Source organism: Hippoglossus stenolepis, chromosome 11, assembly GCF_022539355.2.
Source record: "Hippoglossus stenolepis isolate QCI-W04-F060 chromosome 11, HSTE1.2, whole genome shotgun sequence".
Classification (NCBI taxonomy): Eukaryota; Metazoa; Chordata; class Actinopteri; order Pleuronectiformes; family Pleuronectidae; genus Hippoglossus; species Hippoglossus stenolepis.
Genome location: NC_061493.1, coordinates 6,819,958 through 6,831,008, shown reverse-complemented (window position 1 = coordinate 6,831,008; position 11,051 = coordinate 6,819,958). Strand labels below are relative to the sequence as shown.

General features: G+C 44.1%; 2 protein-coding genes across 3 annotated transcripts; both read right to left on the bottom strand.

The window, feature by feature from the left end:
- Window positions 1–59: 59 nt before the first annotated feature.
- si:ch73-71c20.5 (DUF4748 domain-containing protein) lies at window positions 60–1,384 on the bottom strand. Of its 2 annotated transcripts, none has more exons than XM_035170071.2 (3): window positions 1,314–1,384; window positions 866–1,127; window positions 60–611 (listed from the first exon to the last, which is right to left on the bottom strand). In XM_035170071.2, exons 1-3 carry the CDS (start codon window positions 1,354–1,356, stop codon window positions 440–442), a joined length of 477 nt encoding a protein of 158 aa, XP_035025962.2. In that variant the 5' UTR covers window positions 1,357–1,384; the 3' UTR covers window positions 60–439. The 2 variants fall into 2 exon arrangements, with proteins under 2 accessions (XP_035025962.2, XP_035025961.2); XM_035170070.2 differs by having other exon boundaries at window positions 1,207–1,348.
- A 458-nt stretch (window positions 1,385–1,842) lies between these two features.
- On the bottom strand, window positions 1,843–8,506 carry mcm6 (minichromosome maintenance complex component 6). Its single transcript, XM_035171538.2, has 18 exons — window positions 8,242–8,506; window positions 7,944–8,090; window positions 7,386–7,496; window positions 7,141–7,228; window positions 6,527–6,688; window positions 6,268–6,433; window positions 6,007–6,155; window positions 5,696–5,846; window positions 5,474–5,615; window positions 4,833–4,974; window positions 4,640–4,747; window positions 4,183–4,338; window positions 3,918–4,046; window positions 3,630–3,794; window positions 3,094–3,220; window positions 2,708–2,902; window positions 2,472–2,611; window positions 1,843–2,360 (listed from the first exon to the last, which is right to left on the bottom strand). The coding sequence occupies exons 1-18, from the start codon at window positions 8,337–8,339 to the stop codon at window positions 2,250–2,252; spliced, it is 2,487 nt and encodes an 828-aa protein (XP_035027429.1). The 5' UTR covers window positions 8,340–8,506; the 3' UTR covers window positions 1,843–2,249.
- Between the last annotated feature and the right edge of the window lie 2,545 nt (window positions 8,507–11,051).

The following is an 11,051-nucleotide window of genomic DNA, read 5'->3' as shown; positions in this document are numbered from 1 at the left end:
TTATGATGTGGTTCATTTGCAGCTATAGCAGTTAAAACTCACATTTATAGAAGAAGTCATTCACAAATATACATTTTCATTTATTTTCCACTATTTTTCTTACAGAACATCAGTGAGATGACAAATAAATACATGGTGATTTTTTCAAATTCAATAAAGTGGTCCACACTTAACATCATGCGCCATCTCTGTACTTGAATAAGGAAGAAAATGTTCAGATTTCAGGCTTTGACACGGACATGTCCCTTCACAGACTTCCTGCATCAACACCAGAAGAAATATTCAGTCCTGAATGTCTCCGAGCTTTTAGGTGTTTTGAAGTTAAGCTCATACAGTCCACATCTCCTCTGTGATCAGTCTTAGAGAGCGGTGCAGGAGTCACCATCTGGAGTAGCAACATTCAGGCCATGGTGCAAATCCTCACAGCCACCCGTAAACGTTACTGGTCCACGTTAACCCTCTCTGAGTGACGGTGGTAGCGACTGCCTTCATATTCTCCATCATTGGACGTTCTCATCCTCTGTCGAACCTTCAGCTGCTTCAGGCGGTTCTTGTCCACCTGTCTCTTGGCGAGGATGAAGCTGATGATGCCTGTGGGGAGGCCAATCATCCTGGACAGAGGCGAGAGATATTTAGAGTTTTGTTTTATACATGACACAATCAATAATATTAATAAACATAACGTATACGGTTCATTACTGATGCGGACACAATTACAGCTGTTTGTGCTACAACAACAACAACTAGTGCAATAATTACAACTTCAACAGTTGACTGATTTCCTCTTGTGTTGTTTAGTGGTGTTGTCTCTGTTGATCAGTTACACAGTTCTCATGTGAGCTCTGGGACTGTTAAAGAGGCTCACCAGGCGTATCCAATGTTCACCATGGGGTTCTTCGCCCTTCTGTGCGGGATGTCCTCAGGACCCTCCTCCTCCTCCCCGGCTCTCCTGCCCTCTGTGGGGCTGCTCCTCTGCGGCTCCGTCCTGGAGCTGGAGCTCAGGGAGGCGGCAGGGGAGACGTGGAGGAGCCGACACGGAGCAGCAGGCGGCCGGGCACAGGGACACAACAACGCCGGGGTCTGGCGGCTGTGTGTGAGGAGCCGCCGGCCGGGATCCAGGTGTAAACCTGAGAGGAGGAGACATTTTATCTGTCAGAGACTTCAGGCTCATGTGAGGAGTTTACTTCACGTGACAAGAACCTGTACCTTTCAAACATGTTACGAGCATGACGTTATTTCCACAAGCCTCTGTCCACATCGTTACTTTAGTGAAACCTAACGTAAAGTCCGACATTAACGAGTTTCTCTTTTACCTTTCACTGTTGACCTGAGAGCTCTCACGTAACCGGCCGCCATGTTTGTTTGATAGAAGTTTCGGACATGCGCAGTGCGGTTCTCTTTAAACCCCAGACTGCTGCCACCTACTGGACGTTATTAGTGCTGCATTCTGTGCACTGCAGGAAATTAAGCAAAGTCGAGAAGCATCAGGACTGAAAGTGACAACATAAAAACAAATAAAGAAATGACTCCGTCAGACAAACAAGAACAAACAGATGCAAAGATAAATGAATGAAACATACTATGTATAGTTTGGTGAGGGAAATTGCTAATTATGTATTTTAATTTAAGTGCAATGATGAGGTCTGTAGTATAATAACTATCAATACTTGTTTGAGAGAATAATTGCTATGATATGGTAATTTAGGGTATAACTACTATTACAACTGTACATACTACTATTCATTATTGTACAGTCTACCCATTTACCTATATGAGCCCTCATGTTCTGTTGTTCTATTTTCAATTAAGAAATGGTTGAGGAAAAAAAAAAAAAAAGACCAGTTTAAGTCAACATTTTATTTATTTAACCAACATTTCAATCCATATCATCATTTTACAAAAACACATAACATGAAACCACAGAGGGCAGCGTACGCCCTTAATATACAGTTACCATAACAAACAGCAATAACACAATTCAGGGAAGGTCCTTCAACTTGGAGTCAGACCAACAGGAGCCAGAGAGCGACGGGAGGAACCAGCAGCATATTTACACAAGTCACACTTTTTCTTTAAGAGCCCCAGAAACGTATCTTTTTACAGTAGAGATGATAAACTCAAAAACAAGTCTAATAGCATCTCCAGTGCTACTATTATGTACGTGTTACATATGAGCGTTCATATTCAACACCTTGAACATCACTTATATTGTTAAGATTTAATAACAGAAGTCATGGAAGCAAAACAGTTTAATCCTCCAGGTTGTAGTTGGGGTTGACGACCAGAACACCTTCTTCCTCTGAGCTCTCAGACTCTGAGCCCTTCAGCCCGGCCTGAGACAGCTCGATCAGGATGTGATCCTGGGGAAACACGTGCACATCGTCAGTTATGTCCACACACACACTAAAAATATATGTTTTGCGTGCTGCTTTAGAAAGTGATTGTGTTGTTGAACTGTTGGTTGAACTCACATAGTGCACCAGCCTGTGAATGACCTTCTCGATCAACCCCTTCCGATTGACCAGCTCCTCCTCAGAGTCGATCTCTGACTCGATCTCCTTCAGATACCAGTTCACCACCGCACTCTTCTTCAGCTCCTCCTCTTCCTCAGCTGCAGAGAACAGGGAAAATGTGAGATTAAAAAAAAAAAAAACTATTCTATTGAAACAGATGAAGGAGACAGTTAAGGAAAGGGAACACTCCTTACCCTCCTCTGCTCTGCGCAAATGCAGGACGAGCAGGTTGGAGATGCGTCTGTACTCGGGGAAAGACAGGCGGAGGGACGGTTTGGCCTGGCTGCCCGTCTCAGCGTGGCCGCTCACACCCTTGGCGTGGCCATTGACACCATCAGCATGGCCGTTAATACCATCCCCGTGACCGTTCACTCCGTTGGGGATGTTTCCTGCAGAGACAAATTTGTATTAGATGATTTCTTTTCACTAGATACAAAACCTAAAGCTGCTTTCAGACATACACTGAACTCTGGATAGTCTCCTGTAATTATCCAGAGGGGCCACATTGCGGACATTTGCCAGAGTTCATGCATGCGTGTGTGTTCGTCTCCAGGAAAGTGCGTTTACTGTGGGGCCGTACCTTCCTGCTGCTGCTGCTCCTCTTCCTCCAGCTCCTCGTCCTGCTCCAGGTTGATGTCGGGCGTCTCCACTCGGATGATGGACTTGTTCAGGAGACGGAACGCTTCCTTCACATGTTTGGGCTGCACCTGGAGAAATAAGGATAAAGGACAATGGTCACAATTATGTATCACACGATATGACTTAGAGTAGTTACATTAGTCAATATTAAACACAATAAATGGCCACGTTCCTGACTACATCCAGGACTTAACCCCTTATGTGCCTGGGCGTTCACTTTGATGAATGGAGAAAACTTCTTCTTTTTTTTTTTTTATTTAAATCGCAAAGCTATTATGAATGTTTGACATATACTTTGATTTTATTAGCTGACTTTCAGATTGCTGTCACTGCAGCAGTTTTATAGCTGCTTTATGAAGTATTGTGTTACTTTGTGCGCTTAATTTTGACTTGTGGTCAGTGTGTTAAACGTTCACTGTCAAACAATCTGTGCCACAGTCCCTTGCTGGCTGAACAGGAGAGAATTTTTGTACGCACCTCATCACAGCAGTGCATACGCGCCATGGACTCCGACAGGCGGATCATGCTCTCCAGCTGTCGCACCGTGATCCTCCAGGCAGACTTGGTCACGCCGCCTGAGCCGTCACGCTGACGGAGACGCTTGTACTGCTCCACGATGAACTCTTCCGATTCGCTTGAGATCTGCGGATGTACGGTATAGTTGTAATAATAATAATAATAATAATAATAATAATAATAATAACAAAGAATAATAAAACCTGCAACAACAATGTGAGCGCAGGTAGAAACTTAACACACACTCACCTTAGGTTTGAACTGCCTGGCAAAGAGAAGATATCTGCGGACCTCGTCCAGAGAGTAGAGTCTGTCCACTGACTCCGCCACACGGGAGTGCAGGTCCACGATGCGGCGGGCGATGGCGTAGTCGGTCACCTAGGATACAGATGGACATATAGTATTGAACCAGGTCAGCATTACAAACAGGATGGAAGAAATCAAAGACATATCAGATACGAAATAAACATAATGACCAAACAGCTGAACAGAGGACAAATGTAGACTCTCGCACCTCGTTGCAGTCGTCCACCAGGATGAAGAAGAGGTCAAAGCGGCTCATGATGGGGGCGGACAGGTTGACGTTCTGTTTCAGACTCTTGCTGCGGTCGTAGCGACCACCGACGGGGTTGGCAGCAGCCAGGATGGATGTACGAGCGTTGAGCGTGGCCTGGAAGAGACAGAGACGAGGTTGTACTTTGGAGATGGTTGAAAGGCCGTATGGGTAAAAAAAAAATCGAATGAATTCAGTTGTGTATTTTACGCCTGGCATGTCTTAACACGAAGGTTCCTACCAACCTAGATCTCGAACATATAATTACGTTACATTTAGCTGACACTTTTATCCAAAGCGACTTACAATAAGTAGTAAATATAAAAGCCTTTAATTTCTAAGTGTGTGTAATTACATTTCAATATAATTGAGCTGTGTGGTGGCTTGATTAAGTGTCGGGTTGATTTGACTCTGTTACCTTGACTCCAGCCTTTGTGATGCTGATGGTCTGCTGCTCCATGGCTTCGTGAATGGCCACCTGGTCCTTCAGGTCCATCTTGTCAAACTCATCAATGCAACACACACCCTGACAACAACATAAAGCCATTAGTACCAATAAATGAGACACGTAATGAAGTCCTTCCTCACCCTCTATAGCTCCCATCACTCACGTTGTCAGCCAGCATCAGAGCTCCGGCCTCGATGACAAACTCATGGGACTCCTCGTCTCGGACCACGGCGGCTGTCAGACCCGCGGCACTGCTGGCTTTGCCGCTGGTGTACACTGCTCGGGGACTGAATTCCTCCACATGCCTGAACACACACACACAAGATTTAATTTCACTATTACAACAGCTCTAAACAAGAGTAAATACACAACACACACACACACACACACACACACACACACACTCACTCACTTATTGATGTTAGTATTTTTATTTGTTACACATACCAATGTTGATTTGCTAACTGTCATAGGTCATTATTTTCTGTAAATCAATTTTGTATTTGCTAATTTTGTGAAATTTAAACAATATTTGGGTAGAGGCTTTAAAATAAGCTCACTGGGTTTTCTGCCTTCCCCTGCACTGTATATTATTATTTTACATGTTTCTATGTATTTGAATTTGATAAAGATTTTAATCTGTGCTTAATCAAATAAATACATTCAGTTTGATATTTTCTCTTTGTTAGTGCAAGTTGTGACAGAAGACTACACGTTAATTTGTATTAATCACACTGGATATACCCTTTCATATAATGGTTGCCCTGGCAACTCGTGAGTAACCTGTGCGCTTGTGCTACATACTTGAGGAACTGGCTCTTGGCCGTACTCGGGTCTCCGACGATGCAGACATTGATGTCTCCCCTCAGCGATGTTCCCTCCATGGTCGTCTTAGGAACGCCTCCGAACAGCATCAGCAGGATGCCGCGCTTCACCTCGTCATTGCCTGTCAATCACATCGTCAGCAGTTAGATGACAATTCACAGTTTGTATGCATCTCTGAAGGTTCAGTGCTCGAGCACTGACCGTGGATGGTGGGGAAGAGGCTGGTGCACAGGTTGTGGTACAGGTTTTTGTCCTGGCTCATCTCAAACACTTTCTCCCACTCCCTCTCAGTCATCTGGCTCTTGATGCTCTCTGCAGTCTGCTCCTCCTCCCGCAGCTCCTTTCCACCAAACTACAACAAAGACAACACATTTCTAGTTAAAGTACTGGCATGTTTAGGGATAACTTGTTTCTTTATTATCTAGACAGGTGGAACGATGACGTACGACTGACTCCTGTGAAAGGGTTTGCATTCTTTTGTGGAAATACATGACTGTGTGTGTGTCTCTTACCCGTGGGTTAGTTGGAGCCACGTTGCAGGCCAGGAAGGCCAGTCTGTACGACAGCTCTCGGACTCCCAGAGCTTTCAGCCCCTTCAGACCCTCAGACTCTGAGTTCTGGGGTCCTCCAGCTACTCGGTTGCTGGACTCTGATCGCACACCTGAAGGAGGAAAACCCATACAAATCAGGAGGTGTCAAAAAAACAATTAACACAATTTCTCCTAAGTGCTGTTGTCATCATTTGGAGTCTCAGAGTGTAGTCATAACCATACCAGGAGTGCTGAGCTGAGACACGTCCGGCACGACGATGAGGGTCCCTGTTAAGTCACAGCGGTCTCCAGCCTGAGCGGTCTCCACAGCCTCGGCCCTCAGCACGATCTCAAGGGAGCGTGGGATGGAACCACGTGGCAGCTCCGCCTGCGTCTCCTGGATACGCACCTGAAAACACAGTTAAACTCAGTCTCCAGCATCCAGGCCTATGTTGTGGTCTCTACACGTTCTTCTTATACACACAACCGTCCTGATAGATACCTTCTGGAAGTCGATGAACTTGGATTTGTGTGTGTCCAGGTGGAAGCGGGCGCGGTTGTTGCAGACGGGGTTTCTGCAGATGGTTGGCGGAGAGTATTTGAACTGCTGAGGGACGTCTTTGATGACCGCCTGGCAGTCCATACACAGGAAGGTGCCGCTCACCTGAAACCACAGAGACACCACACAAGCTCATCATCAGTGTATTTTATGCATTACAGCATTAGTTCTGTTGATTACCTCCGCCAAGGAGGATATGTTTTCACCCCAGACCATGTTTGTTGGTTGCGTTGTTTGCTTGATTTTTAAGCAAGACTACACAAAAACTACTTGACCAAACCTGGTGGAAGCTTGTGGAATGGGTCAGGGAAGAAACAACTAACTTTTGGTGTGGATTAGTGGGCAGAGCCAGTATTCTCCCCCCCCAACACTTTCTTTAACATTTTGAGATGGAACTTTCTTTGATTTTCAACATTTTTCCGGGGAATAATTCACCGATCTTGATGAAAAAAAAAAGCCAAAATATGTAGGCAACTTGTTTCAAGTAGTGTTAATCAGCTTGATACAATTTCAGGGGACTGTCGGGAGTCTAGTGAGTGTAGTGCAACGTGTCTTACCAGTTCAGGGTGTACTGGGTGTGTCCTCACCACCTGACCACTGATCCTCACCAGGGTGCCGATACGCATGGACGACAGCTCACGGATTCTAGATCACACATTTGACAGATAGCCTTTAGATTAACTAGAATAAGAGTGTGTACATATTTCACTACTATATAACTGTGTGTGAATTCAGAGTACACATGCCAACTAAGAATAGTGAGATGAACTGAAACCCAGCAGCAGCTTGTTCAGTGTCTTACTTGTGTCTGGTGGGAAGATCCTCGATGGCAACGTAGAACTCTTTGTTGAGAGGAACATTCCCATGATCCCGAGCAAAGTTGCGCACTGCCCGACACAGGAAGGGATAAACTCTGGAGGCAGAGAAAGACCCAGGTTAGTGCACAGGTGAAGTCAGTGTGGCTCTTATCCAGAAATACCTAGAGCACTTGTTCAATTTGATTTAAACAACTTCCTCCATTTAGGAGCAAGATACAAGGGAGCTTATAGAGCAATATGGCAATAAAAAATTTAAAAAGTGTATAAAAAGTTCAGCTACAAAGAAGGCAAGAGTTTAAAAACCTTTCTACAATCTATGACAGACTGCAGAGGGGATGGAAGTTGGAGGCTGTGAAAGCAGCAGACGGAAGGAAACAGAAGAGGCTCTCAGAGGAAGACTGATCAAAAGTGCGAGGAATGGCAGAGCTGACGTTTGGTGAGCAGGGGGACTCTCTGCCCACAATGGCCTCGGTTCATATCAAATCTAAGACAGTGATCCCACACACAAAGCTGCAGGGTGTCTCCACACTCGGGGGTCTGACCTGTAGTACTCCTCCTGGACGGTGGTGGCCAGCTCCTGGTTGAAGCCCTCCAGGTCTGTGAAGCTGACCAGCAGCGTGTTCCTCTCGGGCCTGATCAGCTCCTCGGCCTCACGCACGTACTTCACCTCCCCATCCCCGCTCTGAAACCTGCACAGGAGAACCAGTGAGAACCTACACACACACACAGAGCGCCTGATCCTCACCGCTACTGACACAGAACAGACAAATAACGTGGGTCTGTGCGATCAGCTCGCGTGCCGCGTGCTGCGACTGTGCAGCAGTACAGAGGTGAACTTACTCCTCTAAGAAAGCCTGGAATAACTTCTGACATTTCTCTGCCAGCTCGTCTTTCACCATCTCCCTGGCATTCTCCGCGGTCGCTGTGGCAACGTCCATGTTGAGATCCCGTGAAAGTGCGAGGAAAGTTTCAGAAAGTGACGATAAGTCTCAGAGGCGCTCAGCTTCTCTCCGGAAACTCAGACACACGATCACGTCCTGACAACAGAGCGGACACTTTCGCGCGAAAAGGAGACCACGTGACGTTTGGCGCGCCGCTGCCGACCAATCGGTGTCGCTATGTAAATATTCTGGGGCTCGCAGCCAATCAAAGGGTGCAGATGTAGAACGACCTAAAGTCTTTCTCCTCTTTTCCCGCGACACACTTCCTGCTTCAAGGTTCAATAAAGTTTAGTGAAAAAAATCAGTGAGATCATCACGTCTGTCTTCACACGATGAGCCAGCTGATGCTCAAACATGAAGAGAAACTGACTCATGTTACCGGTGTTGATATTTTTAATGTCTGTAATCATATATATAATAACAATGAGTTGAACGTATAAATATTAATAAATGACCGTAGGTAGTTTATGTAGTTTCTCACTGTGGCCACTAGAGGGCAGTTAACACCCACGATACAATGCATTAAGTTCAACTGCTAAACCATCGCCCAGTGGAGTTAAGATACTACTACAACTAACAATACAATACTACTAATACCACTACTACTACCAATAATAATAATAATAATAATAATAATAATAATAATAATAATAATGACAATAGCACAAATTAGAGCACAAATATGAGAATAACAATGTTACAGATGAGAAAAGAGTAAACATTAAATAAAGTAAAACATTATAAAACGATTAAAACAGTCAATAAGATCAGAGCTAGGTTAAAAGTGAATAAATGAATAAGCAAATAAAGCTACAAAGTTGAAGGTGAATTCAGATCCCAAGTCTTTAGAAAGCACACCTATAAAAATGAGGAGTTGGCTAGACTGATCTCCTCTGGGAGATTGGTCCAAAGAGGGGGAGCTATATGAAGTTTTGATTCATCCAGCATTTTATGTCCGGAATACAATCATCGAGAATATTAGCTTGATCACATTCATCAAGATAATAACTCAGTTAAGATAATAATACATTCATTTAGACACCAATGTGGTTCAAGGACAAACAACACAACATTATTCCAGAGTCATTGGGCAGAGTTGGTGAGTGGGAGGCCAGTGAGGGATCAGGTCAGTGCAGTTACTGGCTGGGCTGTCACACATCCTCCTCCTGTAATACTATCATAGTGGATGTTAATCTAAACGTCCATAGATAACTTCTTATATGGCTCAGTACACTACATTTTCTGTAAATATGCTGAGGCCTTTTGTGTGGAGCTTAAAACAGTGTGTATTATGTGTGGAAGACACTCACTATAAAGATGATCAGCACAGAAGTGGACTATTCTGCCAAACAGATTCAAGACTTGAACACTCACCAATTCTATATTCTCAGTAGGAGTTTGTCCTGGATCCAAAGAAACCTGCAATCCCAAATGTGTGTCAGTCTCATGTCTCATGGCACACTGTCTGAGACACAAGCATCACTTCACATGTGGTGTAGTGACTTTGAATGACCACTAGGGATTGCTGTAATCAGGGGGGGAAATGAGCAATGCACCACAGTTATATACTGATCATAATGGCTACAATCACCAGGACCATTAATACATCACAGTACAAATGGCTTTACCAATATAGAAAAAACACTGAGCAGTTGATAGAAAGTGGCACATTAATAGATACATGATAAATAAATATAAACAGATAGAATATTTTGATATTTTTGTTTGAATGAATATATCTGTCAACTCCTGTGAAAGATCCACATCTAGTGTGTAAATACTGATAGTAATTATAATTGACAATGTAACATAATAGTTGTTGCTGTATTTGAAAATATCAGTGATCTAATTGTAAAATATAAATTATTAGTTTTGTATATACATTTGTTACACATTGTATTAAAAATATATTTATTGTGTATTATTATATGGTTTATTTCCCTGCAACAACTGAGGACACAGATAAAAAAACATAAAATTACAGCTGAGAGAGAAATCTAGTATGTGGAGCTGGAGTAAAGATTTTTTTTACGAAAGAGCCATTTTCAAGGTTAAGAAATGACCCTTAAACTCATTTAATCTGAATGAGTTTTATATTATTACTGAGTCGGGAAATTCTCACTGTTTAGGAGCAGTTTGCAGTTGCCTACTCAGCTTCCAAGGCCTTGCTCACGGGCAATGGTAGGAGGGCAGGAGACTTCTTCTCCTAAAGGACAGTCATGCAAAACACTGAATGGGCCTCCGAGCTGCACAGAAAACAGTCCCAGGACCATCTGCAAGACCAAACACCCATTCTCTGTTATCCCATGCATTTCTATTTCTGTTCCCACATCATTCTCACGTCTCCACCTGCTGAGGTGTGAGACAAACACTCTGGGCAGGCTATTGGTTTCACCTGTCACACTGAATTAATCCACCAGGAACAGAGCAGGAAGTTATCCTGGGCCATTTGGACACAGACCAGTCTTTATTTCTCCTTTTGTCTTGACCCCTGGTTTTCCCACGATTGTTCAGCGGCAGGAAGCTCAGCTTGTCTGAGTGTGAGGAGGGAACCTGACCATCTGTAGGTAAACACACACGCATACATGCACACACACACACGCACCCTCCCTAAAACATACACACTCCTTTGAGCTTCAGTGCCATAAGGTTGGGGGAGAGGGATTCATTATTATTCTTCACAGGTATAAGAGGTATAAGCAGTATCTG